This window comes from Myxine glutinosa, chromosome 1, assembly GCF_964187855.1.
Source record: "Myxine glutinosa chromosome 1, kmMyxGlut1.1, whole genome shotgun sequence".
NCBI lineage: Eukaryota > Metazoa > Chordata > Myxini > Myxiniformes > Myxinidae > Myxine > Myxine glutinosa.
In genome coordinates, this window is record NC_136261.1 from 133,891,925 (window position 1) to 133,910,181 (window position 18,257).

Sequence of the window (18,257 nt, forward strand, 5' to 3'; positions counted from 1 at the left end):
CAGCTAATGGTGAGCAAGGACATGCAGTTATTGGTGAGCAAGGACATGCAGTTATTGGTAAGCAAGGAAATGCAGCTATTGGTGAGCAAGGACATGCAGTTAATGGTGAGCAAGGACATGCAGCTAATGGTGAGCAAGGACATGCAGCTAATGGTGAGCAAGGACATGCAGCTATTGGTGAGCAAGGACATGCAGCTAATGGGGAGCAAGGACATGCAGCTATTGGTGAGCAAGGACATGCAGCTAATGGTGAGCAAGGACATGCAGCTAATGGTGAGCAAGGACATGCAGCTAATGGTGAGCAAGGACATGCAGCTATTGGTGAGCAAGGACATGCAGCTATTGGTGAGCAAGGACATGCAGCTATTGGTGAGCAAGGACATGCAGCTATTGGTGAGCAAGCACATGCAGCTATTGGTCAGCAAGGACATGCAGCTAATGGTGAGCAAGGACATGCAGCTATTGGTGAGCAAGGACATGCAGCTAATGGTGAGCAAGGACATGCAGTTATTGGTGAGCAAGGAAATGCAGCTATTGGTGAGCAAGGACATGCAGCTATTGGTGAGCAAGGACATGCAGCTAATGGTAAGCAAGGAAATGCAGCTAACGGGGACGGGGATATCGTTCTGTGATGATTTTTGTTGATTAACTGACAAGATAGATGTTGGAACACTTGTATTGATAACTCTTCACCATAACTGGTTATTTCCATCGCATAAATACAGGGTCCGTCAGGGAGGTGTGACGATTTTCAGAAAACTCGTACACAGTTATTTTTAGTCGAATTTCAATTTTTATTTTTTTTAAAGACTACATATATAATGCCATGTAATACACTGTAACAAAGACATTTTAAAAATGTAATTCATGTTTGAAAAATGACATCATCTAAATGGCGGCCGTTCTTGTCCAAGCATTCTTGCAGACACGCGGAAAGGTTCCAGCATTTCTCAGCACAGCAGCATCCCTCAGCAGTTCCAGCATTCTTTCTGCGAATGTAAACCGCCGTACGAAATCATTCTGCTGCAGTTCTTGAACCACCATGATTATGTACGCGTGATAATGAACGTCCAAGTGCAAAATTCGACGAACTGATCTGTCTGACATCCGTAGAGCGCGAGCGTGCCGTACCGCTGACCGACGAGGGCTGGCCTCCACAGCTTGTCGAACCCTTTCGATGTTTTCCGGGGTCCTAACGGTTCGATCACCTCCCCGAGCTGCTCCCGGCCTCACAGATCCAGTTGTCCTGAAGTTTTTTACCCACTTCAATATTGTGTTTCGAGACGGAACGGCGCCACGTCGACCAACATTGAAGTGAGTACGAAATCTGCGCTGTGTAAGCACCACCGAACTACCCGTTTGAATAAACGTCTCAACAACAAAGACGCGATGTTCAATCATCCACAGCTCCATGACTACTGAAATGGCGCCTAACAACGAGTAACCAATAGCCATCACGCATGCGCTAGACCCCCCACTTGCATTGTTATACCAAATTCAAACATGAATTACATTTTTTAAATGTCTTTGTTACAGTGTATTAAATGGCATTATATATGTAGTCTTCAAAAAAAATAAAAATTGAAATTCGACTAAAAATAACTGTGTACGAGTTTTCCAAAAATCGTCACACCTCCCAGCCGGACCCTGTAGATTTTCATAAATATAAATAGTTATTGATTACTGTTTAAATTATGTGACAATTATTATTCCATATGCAGTCTGTGCATGGCTGCTGGTTGCATCATTGCTACGCTCCCAGCAATGGTAAGTATTGACATCATGTGGTCCACAAGCTGCGACTCTGGGCCCAAAGAGCCTTTCGATCGAATGTTTGAATCCTAAATGGGTGTTACCAGCAAAATCCATTTAATGAGGACACGACAGACAAAGCTTGAACCAATGTGAACATGCTGATGAAACCAAGGTATTGTTATGAATTTTGGGGTAAGGGCATATATAGATTTAGGTAGATCTGCATATGTAGGTGTCCGGCTGACGTGATAGGGAATCTTGATGTAATAAGTTCTGTTCAGGCGGGTTGTTCGGATTAAGGTGCATCTTCATCCCCACTACAAGGAATGTGGCATGTTAAATAGTTCTAGGGATTAGGCTAATTCCATTGTGTGTCGTCCCCTCTGTGAACATCCCGGTGTCCCGAATGGCAATACATCCAATAGACATTAGCTAGGCCCATTAGTGCACCACACATTAAATAACTCCCCCGCCACCACAATGGCTTAAGGAAGAACAGACCGGAAGCGGCCGCGTACAACGCCGGCATGAAAACAAACATCGCACAGGCAGGCCGAGAGCCACGCCCAGGAGAACTCGTGATTGACAGGGGGGGGGGGGCGAGTTGGGGGCAGGGCGCTGATTGGAGGGTAGGAAAGATTAAGGACGTGCCACACGATGACGTGACACCAAAGGCGCTCGGCCAATCAGTGAGGAGGGCGCGAAAAGACGGGTAAGAAGCTACGCACTGGTTGGAGGAGAAGCGCCGGTGACGTGTAAAGGCGCGAACGGTCACAAGGAAGGGAGGCACTGATTGGCAGAGGAAGAGAACTGACTTCAGAGAACAAGCGATAAAACAACTGGCTCGCCGGCATTTTAGCCCTTCTCGTTTTGGCTTCCTTCCTGCTCGAACCTCTTCCCTGTTTGCCTTTCCTTCCTGCTTGAACCTCTTCCCCGTTTGCCTTTTGTTCCCGTTTGGACCTCTTCTCTTCCGGAGATTGCCCTGCTTGTTGGACGTTGGAGAAACGTTGGAGCGCCGTCGATTCTCCTCCCTGGTGTTCACGGGCGAGCGAGGCTTGCCGCTGAGCGGGTGAGACCGGCTCGAGCGAGGCGCTCAGTGAGGCCTGACGGAGCATGAACACCGGAGCCTGGATGACTCCTGACGGATACTGCAGACAGATAAGCTCGCACACACAAACACGACATTTTTTTTTTTTATTCTCCCATTTGTTGTGTAGTTCGAAGTCCGTGTGTAAGAGCGCTCACTAGGAGGTTTAGTTATTACTGTCGCGTTATTTTTCTGTCCCGATATTTATTAAATAAACCCTTGTATTATTTTCCCGAACAACTTTAATTTCGTTTCGTGTGAGTTCAATTGATTCGCAGGGTGAAGACACCGTCGGACCGTCAGGTAAGCCGTGGCATTCTCCCCCAAACCCCCCGCTCATGTATGATCCGCCATTGAATTGGAAACGCCTCATTAAGCTCGATTAGCTATCCGTGGACGCTCTGTCTTAATAGAGTCGTCCACAGGACAGTATTAATGTCACAGACAAATATAGTCCTACCATATTTCTCATAGATAAGATAAAAATTGGTTTCAACTACGACACTCGGTAGAGCACATAGGCTACCTCCGCCAGGCTGAACAGTTTACGTTTTGTATCCCACTAACAAGTCGGATCTGGATCTGGATCCGGACCTGAACCAAAATCGAATCGGCTTGTTCTTGTCACACACCCAACTTGGTCCATCAAGTTTTGTCTAAATGTTTAGTGGATAGTTAGGTTAAGCTGTGTTCCTCCATATCTTGGAACCAGACAGGGCCAGATAAGTGAGGATGGAAAAGGATGGAAAAGGATGGAAAGCATATGGGCTGGGAGTGGCATTTTATCCTCCAACTAGAGCCAGGGAAGAAGGGCGGAACCTATTTTGTGGGCAGGCACATGAGCCCCGATTGGAGGATTGGACTTGGTCCAAAACGGGGGCTGATGGTTTTGGTCTCTTCCATCGGTCCGTGCATCTGCAACCATATCTCAGATGCATGGACCGATTTTGTTCAGACTTTGCCAAAGGCAACACATGACGGTATACATATGCACATCATTTTTTTTCGCGATCAAATATGGCTGACTGGCGGCAATTTTAGTTGTAAAAAAAAAAAGCCGATATTGAACACGTCCTCAACCTTTTCTTGGACATGCATTTACCGTTCTTGTTCAAACTTTGCACACAAATAATGAATGATGGCTTGCATATGCACATCATATATTTTTGAGATCAGATTCAAGATGGCCGACGGCCAGCCATTTTGGTACTTAAACGTGTCCCCATCCATTTCTCAGACATGCATCGACTGATTTTCTTCAAACTTGGCACAAAAACGATGTATGATAGGATACATATGCAGAAGATTTTGTGTTTGTCATCCAACCAAAGATGGCTGACCAACAGCCTTCAACTCCGCACAGCAAAATTACTAAAACCACAGCAGGGGCTATGACATTTTTTTTTGGTCTTTTTCTTCTTGTTCGAGATGGGAGGCCACAATTGGCTGATCAATTTCAGAAAATGAACTCCCTCACTTCCAGGGCCAAGTTGAGGTCAAAGCCTTTGGATGTTGTTCTTCACATTATCTTTCCCTTTCCACAAGGCAGCGTCTATGCTGTTGCAAACCAATTCTACCATTCTGTTGGTGACCCCACTCTGTGGAAAAACTGTGAAACCTTGGCCACTGCTGAATCCCTGTCAAAACTTGGACAATAAAAGCTGCTGGTCAGCTACTTGGAACACGATATTCAACAATGGCAAGTGAAGCGATCTCACGCTCGCTCTCCACAAGGACCGACAATCACACTTCCCAATGCATTTCTACAGACTGGAAGAGGTGCAGTCCCTGGAAATCATTGGCCTCACTAATAATCCTACCTTTCATGGGAAGATCACATCACCAAACTGGCATCAAAAGCAGCATATTCGCCGTAGACCTAAAGGATTCCGGAGCAGCTGCACCAGGCTCATCAGGGTTTAAGGTTATCTTAAGGAGATCCATGGAGTATGGCTCCTCACTGATCCTTCTGCTTGCCACCTTGCTCCTCGAAGCTGTTGAAAACAAGGTCTTCCACACTATTGGTATCTCAAGGCATAAGGGGCATTCCCAAGGATTGTCATTCTCCCCCATCAGCATGATGGTGACCTCTATTTTATCCAAGTTTACATCTGACCTTGCTTCTCTTGCCCTCCCCTCCCCAAGCCATCTCAGGTGGCATGTGTTCCTCAAGTAACACTCACCTGTTCACCCTCCAAGTCGAGGCTAGTTGCCCACCTGCATTCATTCGCCCCCTTATTCTCCTGATTGTAGAATTGTGTCCCTTCTGGCCTTTATCTCATCCTCCTCACTTCAGTCTTTTAAATGCACTGCCCACCACTCCCTCATCTGCTCACCTATGCACATCCATGATGTTGATATGCTTGCAAGGGGGAGAGGTGTTAGTTTGGTCAATGTACGGGTAGTTAGTTAGCTGTCTTGATGTATTAAGTAGAGAAATGTAGATTAAGGATAGTCCTGCTTAAATGTGCATCAAATGAAGGTTGCCTCATCCTTGTTTGTTATCCTGCTCACCTGACTCATCGCCTGCTCTGGCACCTGCCCACAACAGCTAAGGTCTCACCCGGTTTTTCATTCCATTTCCCATCTCTGCTTGAGTCTGGTATGGGGCACCTTAGATTTTATTCCCTTGTAAATAATTACTTTTCTATTGATTACACATTTCCCCATTTCCCCCATCTCGGTCACATGTCTCCGCTGGGTTCAATCTTCCCTTGTTATTTGGTTGGGAATAAATCCCATGAAATCAGATTAAGGATCTCATGTGCTTCTTGGTTTCCCGAGCATGCGAACCGCCTCCATTTGGTTTGAACGCAGTAAAAATTCGTTTCGGTTCATCGTGGGGTTAACACCTCCCGCCGCAGCACGATCAATATTAATTGACCTGTTGATGCTACAATACATTCTAGACATGCTGATTCTTACCCATTCTGTTCCTGAGACTTTGTGCTATTCCTCCTTTACTTCTTATGTATGTACACCGCTCTCACAATCCCCCACATACCCCCTGGTAGTTCGTGAACATGTTGCCATTTGTTGTTCAGCTCCTTCATGAGCCTCGTCCCTTGTATAAAATAAAAACTAGAGCTTCCAGGGAAGCAGAACTCAACTGAACTGACTGGACAACTTTAAAGTAGGTCAGTTGTCTGTACTAGATTTGACTTAAGATAGCAACCTATCTTGTGTGGTAAGAGTCTCACACACCAAGTTTGATCAAAACCCATAAATATTTGTGGACGTTAAAGTTTTAACGTCGTTTGAGCTGAAAGCAATATGGCGGCCTATGGCGGCCATTTTCTGACGGATCGGGTTGGAATGCAATAGCAACCTACCTTGTGTGGTAAGGGTTAAACATTCTAAGTTTGATCAAAATCTGTTAATATTTGTGGATGCTAGAGTGTTAACGTCGTTTTCATGACCAAAAACAAATTGGTCGCCTAAGTCCGCCATTTTTCAACGGATCGGGCTGAAATGTAATACCAACCTGGTCGTTGGCGTAAGGATGCTGCATGTCAAGTTTAATCAGAATCGGTTGATATTTGTGGACGCTGGAGTGTTAACGTCGAAAAGTTAACGGACAACAGACAGACGACGGACGCCGGAGGGTTCAGTATGCAATGAACTCAACTGGACGGTAGTCCAGTTGAGTTAATAACAGTTTAAGTTAATGTCTGGCCTGCACAGCCAATTAGTGAATGACTTAAGCCAAGCCTAAATACACCATGAGCTGCAAACTCAAAACTATAATGGAACACGGCGTGAGATTAAGACATGTGCACAAACATATAATAATTCAAAACAGAGTTAGATATATTTTCATCAAACCTTTTGATAGAGGTTAGCACTGGCCCAAACGCAGCAGCGATACGATGATGTTGTTAAAATACATTTTGCATGTGAGAATCATTCACCTGCACAAATCTTAAAATGTGTGGTGTCATTCGCTATGTATTTTACCGTGAACACGTTTCCACCAGACGGATCCAAACGCCTTGGCCAGGGTATAACTAAAACAGTCTGCTGGGGGTCTATCCACCTCACTCCATAACTGCCTTTGTTAGCCATGTCCGTAAGCCAGTCCCACAACCCTCTGTGAGTCATGTTTCGAGAACCTGGGGGAGGAAAAAAATAAAAGAAAATAAAAATAAATAAAATCTCATGGACACCATTCTCAAATAATTGATGAATACAAATTTAAAGCACTTACATACTATTGGGTAAATGGAGAAAAATAAAGGGGGGAGGGGAGAGGAAAGCAGAGAGAGAAGAGGGAAAGGACACTGATAACAGGGAGAAGGTTAATAATTATTGATAGTCACACCCCATAGATAGTCACACGAGCAACATGTAGCCTCATTTGTAGTATAGTTATGTCTTAGTATATGTGAGAGTAGGCCCCTTCCAGTGTTAATCCTGCGTTGTGTAAAGACAGGAGAATAGGTCCTACTTCGGCAAACCATTCCACCTCTGTGGGCGCAATCCAGTTTGTTAAGCATTGGTTGTTCATTAGTCGAGCTAACACGAGGTAGGCCTAAAAAGGTGGGGGCGGCGTTGAGTTCGGGAGCGGCAGAGGCGATGACAGTAAGAATGAGCCGCCAATCAGAGCTCAGAGGTGGCGGCGTCAGAGGGCGTGGTGAGAAGAGTCTGGTGAGTTCCAGAAGGTTTGCGGGGCGTGCCTATATAACCCGATGCGCAAAGCCCTCAAGAGGACTGCAGCGTTGTGAAGGACTTGCCGGGGGAAGAGCACTTGCAGAGGAGAGGGAGAGGACTTGCATCACTCGCACTGTATGAACTTGACTATCGCTAGAGATACGCGGGCGCAGCAAGGGCGTTTATAACTTGCGGGTTTCAGCCAAGCGAGTGAACGAAGCTGCATAACCGCCCTTCGCCATAAAAGCCGTCCCGCCTTTGCCATAAAAGCCTCTCTGCCGTTCGCTCCGATATATCGCCTTTGCTCGAGAGACGCACTGCGTGGACGCGCTGGGGAACACCTGCCCCATCTGCAATACCCCGTGTGAGTGTGTCAGATGGGCCCGTTGTCTTTGGGAATTAAGAATAAGACTGTATAAGGATTTCCCTGTGTCTCTTCGTCCTGAACTGTATATATGTGTGATACTCATTAAATCAATCTGTTCTTCCTTTCTTCTGAATTCGATCGTTCCCCGTGATTTCTCCATTGACTAAGCGTGGCACGAATAAGATCGCTCCAATCGGGTTCCATTAGTTATAACTGCGCGGATCACGTGTACGCAAACCGCTCGGCGTATTCCAACCTCACGTGGTTCGTGCGAGGCTTGTTTCCTCGCTTCCAGGGCAGCGCGAGTACTTCGGTACAAGCGAGAATTTGGTCCCGAAACCCTATTTGGCACTGTCCGGAAGGGACGTACGTAATAGGTCTCGGTTCGCACCAGGCCAGTACTAGCTCTTGGTCGCCTGTTGCTCACTAGCTCTTGGTCGTTGTTGATGTATTGTTCTAAGGTCTGCGTTGCTAATTTGACGGGTATGGACATAATTAATGAATCGGTTGATGGAGTTTTCATCAGAGTACCAGGTCTCGATAATCTCGCGGTTCACTCTCGAACAACTTGTGCAACCACCATCCAACAACTTACCTCTCTGCAGGAGTGCTGCCGACGTGATCTGCACCCTGCGACAGATGACAGAAAGAATGTCATCTACAACATACAATGTGAAGATTGTGAAGCCAATTATGTGGGCCAAACGCTTAACCACAAGGCTAACTGAACACCAACGTGCTGTAAGACAAGACAGGTAGTCATTAGTTGCGACACGCACACACACACACACTTTCAAGGAATCAGACCACATTCCTTGGCACAGGATCTTTGAGAGTAAACCTCGAGGTTGTCGAGGCCTGGTACTCTGATAAAAACTCCATAAACCGACACATCGACTTACATCCCACATACAAAGCACTACACAATCAATACTAAGTCAAAAACGGCAGACTCATTTGAATGTAGGGAAGCCCTGTGATTGGCAAGGACTTGGTCAATCCATCACGTCAACCGTCCGCAACGGAACTTAACGGTTAACACCACACTCAAGGCCTCTGTGGAAGAGAACTAGTTTGCTCTTGAAACGTCAGGTGATTAATAAAGAATTTCAATTCTTTTTACTGCTCAGTGTGCTGCTGTCCTTTACAATATTATTGTTACAGGCATCGAGGATGAGGACCTCAGTCCCAAACGTCACTCCCGACTAAGTGTGTTATACTTATAGGGTGACTAATGTCAGCGACCCCAAGTCCTATCCCCAACCCGCCGGGCCGAGGCCCGCAAGCTGGCCGAGCGGTTTTTGGAAGCTTGAACTTTTGGCTTAATAGTGCAAAGAGTTTAAACTGCCAAACTGGCAGCTCAGGGGAGCTTGCAACCCGATCCGAAACATGTCAATCATACAAAATGAAATACAATCAATTTACTTCAAAGAATGCAAAACGATACAATAATCAAAATCATGTAAGTAAAGTACAAGTATGACAGACTTAATTAATAATGACAGACTGAAACAATTAACACAGGCCACATACAACCAATACGAAAGGCCGACACAACATCCACACACAACACTCCATCTAACCCAGGGAAGGGAAGGTAAGGTAAGTAAATAAATAAAATAATATTCGCAGGGAATTTAAATAAAATGTGATTTGAGGATGGGGATGGAATAGGCGCCCGCGGAACTACGTAACTTCCGGTTAGTGCACCCTTCGCAACAAGTCATGTGATTGGATACGTTGAAAACAAACCACAAAAGGGCACGTATTACACCTTACTTCCGGTAGTCTCGCCCTCATCTATTCTATGGGGTTCAGGCCTGTTTAAAGAACAGCTTCATCAACGTTCGTCAGAGCAGGCTTGGCGGGAACCAAGGTTCGTCAACGTTCTGCAATCCCTTTCTCCTTTCATCAAACTCCTTCATACAACACAGCAAATCCCTCAGCTGAGAAAGATCGTAGAGGTCAAGTCTCTCACACCAACAAGCTCACCGAAGCCGCTCACACCACGAGCAAGGATCGCGTTTTCACCACCTTGCCCAGAGCCACTCTTCTTCTTCCTCTATCCTTTTCCTGCACTTCCTTGCTTGAAATAAAAAGCGTTGAATCCTTCCCAAAGCTGTTTTTGCGCAACACCACCAACAGTCAACATCACGTGGCGTAATATGGGGTAAACTTTAAGTAAAAGGAAAAATAAATACGAAAAGGTCCTATTTGGGGAACCACAACCGAACTGGCACCCCTATGCAACACACCCCAAACAACACGCCTCCCAAATGGCCGACATTCCCACAAACGCAGCATTATTATATGTTCCTGGAAAACTACATTTTGTAACTTGTACCTTCGACCATAAAAATGAACGTCGCACTGGATTAAATAAAATGATTTCACTTGTGATCTTTTTACCCAAACGTCCCCGAGGACCCAAAAAGTCCTTTATGACCGAAAAGACCCAAATCACCCAAAAGTCCCTGAGGACCCAAACTATCCAAAAGTCCCTAAAGACCCAAAAAGTCCTTGACCCAAATCACCCAAAAGTCCCCGAGGACCCAAATCACCCAAAAGTCCCCGAGGACCCAAATCACCCAAAAGTCAGTCCACAAGGACCCAAAAAGTCCTTGATGACCCAAAAGTCCCCAAGGACCCAAAAAGTCGTTGACCCAAAAGTCCCCAAGGACCCAAATCACCCAAAAGTGCCCAAGGACCCAAAAATCCCTTGATGACCCAAATCACCCAAAAGTCCCCAAGGACCCAAAAAACACAAAAAGTCCCCAAGGAACCAAAAAGCCCTTGATGACCCATAAGTCCCTGAAGACCCAAGAGACCCAGATTTTTTTTTTTGGTGTACAACATCGAAGCTCATGTAAGAGCTAACATTAATCACATAAAAACAAACTGACACATAAAACATATGATAAAGGGAGCGAGAGACAAGATGGGGAGAGAGAGGGAAGCACACAAGTACAACAGTAGAGAGCAGGAACATCGAGAGATCTGTGGGAGGGAGCGGGCTTGAGGGGAGGAGGCATGGAAAAGAGAAGGGGGGTGGGAGAGGTATAAAACACATGGACACTGCTCGGACTTCCAGGAAAGATGTCGGTATTTCAATAAAATGGATCTGGGGTGAATTAGTGGGGATAGAAAAGATCAAGGTTTTGGATGGGGGAAGATAAGAGATGGTGGTGAACAGCTGTTTTAAAGACCTGGAGGGAGGAGTGGGATTGAAGAGAGTGGTGGGAGTTTGTTCCAGAGGCGGGAGAAAAGAGGAATGAAAGAGTGAAGGTGAGCAGAGAGTCTGGATTTTGGCAGTTTCACCATAAGAGGGTTGCAGGCAGATCTTGTGTGACCTGTAAAAATATTTGGGGGAAATTATGACCTAAAAGTCCTTGATGATGTTACATATTTATGTGAATGTATGTGAATTACCATTCAAGTCTTTGCTCATCAATGTGCAGTCGATTAAGGGTTGTTGTGGTTGGAGGGTCAGGAGCCCTTCTGGGAAAAGAGACCGGAAACGGAAGAAGAAAAGACACGAGGAAGAGAAGCGACGAGGATTCTTCTTCCTCGCCCCGCTCCGACGAGAGGTGGGACCGATATTGAGCCGTGTGGAAAAGCGGCGTTCCCAAGCCCGTCTGGCGAGAGGAGTTACCGGGACGTGTACCTACCCGGTGGACGCGTCCCGTTGCCGTGGGGCCGTGCACCGACCCAGCTTCTGGCACCGTTCGCGGCACCGTCTACAAAGACGCGTACGGGTCGCCCGTTGGGGCCTAAAACGCGGTGCAAGCGGCGTGTGGCTTTTGCTTGCTTTACAGTACCCGCTTCGCGTGGCCACGAGGAGGCTGCAGCCGTGGTCCCCGGTACGATACCTGCCCGGTGGAAACACGTCCACCCGGGGTTCGTTCAACCGCCCGAGTGCAGCGAAGCCGACCATCATCTTGGTCAGGAGGGGCCCAGAGACATTGTGAGGGACAGAGACCAAAAGGGGGTCGTGAGTACAAAAGGGGACACACATATATAAGTTGGCCATCTTGATCATCTAGGGGATTGATTGTGGATTGTGAATTGTTGATGGTGGATTGCTCGGGGAAAATATCCTTGATTGTAGCATTGAAATTGTATGGTATCATTACCCTTGAAATATATCATTGAAACTCAGTTTTCTCTTGGGTGGAATTCATATGGATTGCATGGCGAAAGCGCATATGTGATACAACTTTCTGGCGAAGTTCCTCTCACGGTCCGGGGGTCACCGAGACCAGGTAGTCACCGAGGGGACCACGTAACAGAATTGGGGGCTCGTCCGGGATTTAAAATTGTATAACATAATAAAATAATAATTTTATTAAGTAAAATTAATTAATTAATTATTAATTGGTAAATTTTTGAGAAATTGTGGTAAAGTCTTGGGTGAAGGTTAACAGGTGTTAACGATAGTCACCATGGCGTTTGTTGCACAGAACTTTGCGGTAACACCTAGTGAGGCACAGTTCCGAGCGTTACTAAAAGCGGACCTCTTGAAATTGGCCAAACATTTTAACTTGGAGGTCCGAACTAATTTGAGGAAGGCAGAGTTGCAGACCACGGTGATACAGTCTATGGTGGGATTAGGAACATGGGACGAGTTAGCCTGGCAGTGGCTACCCGAAGAACCAGAAGACGTTGAGCTCCGGAAACTGGAGTTGCAATTACGGAGCCAGGAACGGATTAAAGAAGAAGAAAGGAAAGCAGAAAAGGAAAGAGCAGAAGAAGAAAGGAAAGCAGAAGAGAGGAGAGAAGAGAAACAAGCAGAGGAAAGGAGAGTGGAACGAGAACTCCAGGAAAGGTTAGAAGGGAGAAAAGCAGAGGAGAGGAGAGCTGCAAGGGACCTCGAAGCAGAGGAGAGAAAAGCGGAAAGGGAATTAAAGGAACGTGACATGGAGCTTCAGCAGGAAATTAAATTCAAGGAGCTGGAGTTAATGAGAGAACGGGGAGAGGTACCACCCTTGCTGACGGGGTCGACACCTATCCAGAAAACCTGGGATGTGGGCAGACATGTGAGGCTGGTTCCACCGTTCAGTGAAAAGGAAGTCGCGAAATTTTTTCCACACTTTGAGAAAGTGGCTCGACAATTAAACTGGCCGGAGGAGGCCTGGACCATACTAGTGCAAAGTGTGCTGGTGGGAAAAGCTCAAGAGATTTATTCGGCGCTACCAATGGACCAATGTGCAGATTATGAGGTACCGAAGAAACACATCCTCAAAGCCTATGAGTTGGTTCCGGAAGCTTACAGGCAAAAATTCAGGAATGCCAGGAAGAGGGAGAGTGAGACCCATGTGGAATTTGCCAGAGTGAAAGAAAACATGTTTGATCGGTGGTGTGAGTCAAAAGGAGTCGGGAAAGACTTCGAAACATTGCGTGACTTGATCCTGGTGGAGGAATTTCAGCAGTGTGTCCACGAGGACATCAAAGTGTACCTGCAGGAAAAGAAAGTACCAAAGTTGTGGGACGCAGCCACCATGGCAGATGATTATGCCTTAACCCACCGAATAGGGGTCCACGAACCTAACTCCTCGCCTAGATCTCCGCAGGGGAGGTGGGGAACAGCAGGTGCGGAGAACGACCATACATGGTGGCGGCCTCGAGAGGATTATGGGGACAACGCGGATACCCCACCTGTTCGAAATCAGAGGGATGCGGGCCCAAGACAAACTTATATTTCGGGGGGCCCGAGGCAGACCACGAGTTTTTCCTCCGGGCCTACTTGCGCTTTTTGCAAGAAACCTGGACACTTGATGTCCAGTTGTTACCGCATGAAAAGGGAAGACCCAGAGCGGAGTCCGACTATTACGACTCCAAATGCCATGGCCATTGTGAGAAATCGCCATCAAAAGGGTTACCAACCATTTATTTCAGAGGGGTTTGTGTCACTGGATAGAGCCTCGACTAACCGGAGACCGGTTAGGATATTGAGGGACACAGGAGCACATCAATCTTTAATGCTTGAAGGCATTTTGCCATGGTCCGAGGAGACGGCAACGGGGGATAGTGTTCGTTTACAGGGGTCGGGGGCGGTGTTAGTGCTCCACTTCATGTCATCCATTTGGAGTCCGATTTGGTGTCAGGACCGGTCACCGTCGGTTTACAAGCCACGCTTCCTGTAGAGGGTGTATCTGTGGTTATCGGGAATGATTTGGCCGGGGGTCAAGTTTATGGTAACCTGAGGGTTGGTAAAGAGCCCAGCAGGGAAAATAACACCACACCAGCTCGGAATGGCGACAAAAGTACCAAGTTATTTGTAGGGGGACTGAACTTCAAAACAGAGGAAGAAGTTCTGACCTCTGTCTTCAACAGATATGGGCCGCTGGTGGAAGTGCGGTTGGTAAGAGACAGGGAAACGCGACAGTCAAGAGGGTTCGGCTTTGTCACGTTTGCAAGCACAAAAGACGCCAGAGAGGCAGAGAAGAATTGGAATGGCAAGGATTTGGAGGGTCGGACCATAACAGTAGGGAAGGCATTTCGTAGGCGTCGAGAGGTCTACAGGAGAGGACAACTGGGCGGTAGTTTTGGTGGTGGCCGCAATCAATATTATTATGGAGGCTCCCTGAGTTACGGCAGCTCCCGAAGGAAGGATTGTCAAAGTAGTGGCCGAGAAGGAGACCGCTATTCATGGGACTACAGGGACAAGCGGTCCCACCATAATTATTAGGGAAGTTCTGAGAAGTTGAAGCACTGAATGCGGCGGAGCCGCCGAGCCAAGATTCCTACACGGATTAACCGTGAACGCCGTTCCTAAAGGCGTCCATGTAGTGAACTTTCATGCACGGACTAACCGTGAACTCCACGTTCCTCAAGGCGCCCATGTAGAGAACTTTCCTGCACGGACTAACCGTGAACTCCACGTTCCTAAAGGCATCCATGTAGTGAATACTCGGCTTGGCCTCCCGAAAAAAGTGCTATCGAGTTGCTTAACTTTGGATCTTTGATCAACCCCTTAACCTTCATTCACAAGAAACTGACAGTCAAAGTCAGAGGGTCATGAGATGGAGTTTTGCTTGGCAGGAGTCCAACGGGAAATTGAACATGTAAAGGGCAGGGACAATGTCGTTGCTGGTGCTTAGTCCAGAGTGAGTTAATCTGGGGGGGGTTGTGGTGAAATTTTGGTTGCTTTATTTTTAAGTGATAACTGTGCCCGGGGGGAACTGATAATGTGGGGGGGTTGAGTTATCTGGTTTGTTTATCCAAATTGGCCGGCAAAGAAAGTTTTCGCTGGGTTCAAACTTTCTTTCTTGAAGGGGGGGAGTGTTACATATTTATGTGAATGTATGTGAATTACCATTCAGGTCTTTGCTCATCAATGTGCAGTCGATTAAGGGTTGTTGTGGTTGGAGGGTCAGGAGCCCTTCTGGGAAAAGAGACCGGAAACGGAAGAAGAAAAGACACGAGGAAGAGAAGCGACGAGGATTCTTCTTCCTCGCCCCGCTCCGACGAGAGGTGGGACCGATATTGAGCCGTGTGGAAAAGCGGCGTTCCCAAGCCCGTCTGGCGAGAGGAGTTACCGGGACGTGTACCTACCCGGTGGACGCGTCCCGTTGCCGTGGGGCCGTGCACCGACCCAGCTTCTGGCACCGTTCGCGGCACCGTCTACAAAGACGCGTACGGGTCGCCCGTTGGGGCCTAAAACGCGGTGCAAGCGGCGTGTGGCTTTTGCTTGCTTTACAGTACCCGCTTCGCGTGGCCACGAGGGGGCTGCAGCCGTGGTCCCCGGTACGATACCTGCCCGGTGGAAACACGTCCACCCGGGGTTCGTTCAACCGCCCGAGTGCGGCGAAGCTGACCATCATCTTGGTCAGGAGGGGCCCAGAGACATTGTGAGGGACAGAGACCAAAAGGGGGTCGTGAGTACAAAAGGGGACACACATATATAAGATGGCCATCTTGATCATCTAGGGGATTGATTGTGGATTGTGAATTGTTGATGGTGGATTGCTCGGGGAAAATATCCTTGATTGTAGCATTGAAATTGTATGGTATCATTACCCTTGAAATATATCATTGAAACTCAGTTTTCTCTTGGGTGGAATTCATATGGATTGCGTGGCGAAAGCGCATATGTGATACAACTTTCTGGCGAAGTTCCTCTCACGGTCCGGGGGTCACCGAGACCAGGTAGTCACCGAGGGGTCCACGTAACAATGAATCAAAAGTCCCAGAGGACCCAAAAGTCCCCGAGGACCAAAAAGACCCAGCTAATCCCAAAAAACCAGATGACCCAAAAGTCGAGGTCCAAAAATGACCAAAAAGGACCCAAGGACCAAAAAAGACCCAGATGGCCCAAAATCCCTTTAGACTCAAAAGTCCCTGAAGATCCAAAGTACTTAATGCTCAAGCAGTACAGCACGCAGGTAGATATGCTACAAGGCCGTGAAGACCAATGACAATTTGGTCCAATGGACCCACGGGCGTGGGTGAATGGTTCATATCGCAGGAGTTTGTTATTTAAATCACCGATGTCCATATAATATATAAACAGCAGGGGGAGCAGTACACATTTTACCGCGCTTCGTGCACAACATTGATTGGTTACCTTGAAAAAGCAAATCCCGATTGTCGTCACTCGATCACTTCGTCTTCCCGAAAAGAGCAACTTTAGTTCCTGAATGACCCGACTTTCTAATTTATTAACGGAACGTTCCGTCGCCAATTCAAAGCGCCATCGTCATCCGCTCAGCACGCGCCGCCGAGTCGACGAAAGGGCTACGTCGGCGACATAGTTCCGCGAAATGGCTACGTCAGCTGCATAGTTCCGCGAAATGGCTACGTCATCATACGTCACCACACATCATGCCTCGGGGGTTTCCCTCGGTATTTTATGTAAATTTCGATCAAACTGAGGAGTTTTTATTTTCTTCAGTGCGCTTCCTGGTATCCAAAGTTATACATTTCGAGGAAGGGAATCCTTCAGCACGGAAAAAGGCGGGGGCGGTGGGGGCTGGGGGTGGGAGGGGGGCGGGGTGTTGTTTGATTTAATCAGACGGAAGAATCATGAATTAATCTTTGGCGGATGTTTTCTTTCATACATGTAACATGTCCAATACTCTCTCAATGTTTAACTCAATATCTTTGTACACATATCAACACCAAGCATTGAATCGGCCATTGGTGTTGTTGTTGGTGGTGGTGTTGGTGTTGGTGTTGGTGGTGGTGGTGTTGTTGGTGGTGGTGGTGGTGGTGGTGGTGGTGGTGGTGGTGGTGGTGGTGATGGTGGTGGTGGTGATGGTGGTGTTGGTGATGGTGGTGATGGTGGTGTTGGTGTTGATGGTGGTGATGGTGGTGTTGGTGTTGATGGTGGTGATGGTGGTGTTGGTGGTGTTGGTGGTGTTGGTGGTGGTGATGGTGGTGTTGGTGTTGATGGTGGTGATGGTGGTGTTGGTGTTGATGGTGGTGATGGTGGTGTTGGTGGTGATGGTGCTGTTGGTGGTGTTGGTGTTGATGGTGGTGTTGGTGTTGATGGTGGTGATGGTGGTGTTGGTGTTGATGGTGGTGTTGGTGTTGGTGGTGGTGTTGGTGGTGATGGTGGTGTTGGTGGTGATGGTGGTGTTGGTGGTGTTGGTGTTGATGGTGGTGTTGGTGTTGATGGTGGTGATGGTGTTGATGGTGGTGATGGTGGTGTTGGTGGTGGTGATGGTGGTGTTGGTGTTGATGGTGGTGATGGTGGTGTTGGTGTTGATGGTGGTGATGGTGGTGTTGGTGGTGATGGTGGTGTTGGTGGTGTTGGTGTTTATGGTGGTGTTGGTGTTGATGGTGGTGATGGTGGTGTTGGTGGTGTTGGTGGTGATGTTGATGATGATTGTTCAATCGGCAAATTAAAATGACAATAACAGAAACGCCACCAAAAATACCGAACCATCTTTTTCAACATTTTGGAGCTAACAGACCCTGATCTTTGGCACAATGTTTTTGTACACTTCAAAAAGGTAAACATAATTTCAACCCTTAAATCATGCCTCTGCCCCCGAAGGTGGCCGGAGGCAATATGTTTTCGGGTTGTCCATCCGTACGTCCACACGGGCTAAACCTCGTTTTTCTCAGCAACCATATGTCCGATTGAGACGAATCTTTCAGGGTAGGAGTGACACCCACGCATAATGCTTTTATGATAATTGCGACGTCATAGATCACGTGGTATGTCAACCATCTTGGATTAAAAGCAAATAATTAAAAAAGATTTCTCAGAAACCGCTGAATGGAAAAATTTGAAACTTAGCACATTGTCAAGTACTCCCATTGGGGAACAAAAGCATGATAATGATTACATCATCAGTGAAGTGGAAGACCAGCCATAAATATTTTACTCGAATACCTTACCCTAAAAATCTGAAATTGCATGCATGTGACCTCTGATCCATTTGTATTGTA

General features: G+C 47.2%; 1 protein-coding gene across 4 annotated transcripts in view; it reads right to left on the minus strand.

Moving 5' to 3' along the window:
* Positions 1 to 16,652, minus strand: part of LOC137428719 (interferon regulatory factor 5) — a 93,570-nt gene extending 76,918 nt beyond the window's left edge. For 2 of the 4 annotated variants that reach the window (XM_078777316.1, XM_068118622.2), the window contains exons 1-2: positions 16,426 to 16,652; positions 6,800 to 6,954 (exon numbers count right to left, since the gene is read on the minus strand). Coding sequence is in view for 3 of the 4 variants with exons in the window: in XM_068118622.2 (XP_067974723.2) it covers positions 6,800 to 6,943 (144 nt within the window). In the remaining variant the exon portion in view is untranslated. Of the gene's footprint in view, positions 1 to 6,799; positions 6,955 to 8,454; positions 8,490 to 16,425 lie in introns of all 4 variants that reach the window. The other 2 variants (XM_068118627.2, XM_068118633.2) reach the window with 2 other exon arrangements.
* Between the last annotated feature and the right edge of the window lie 1,605 nt (positions 16,653 to 18,257).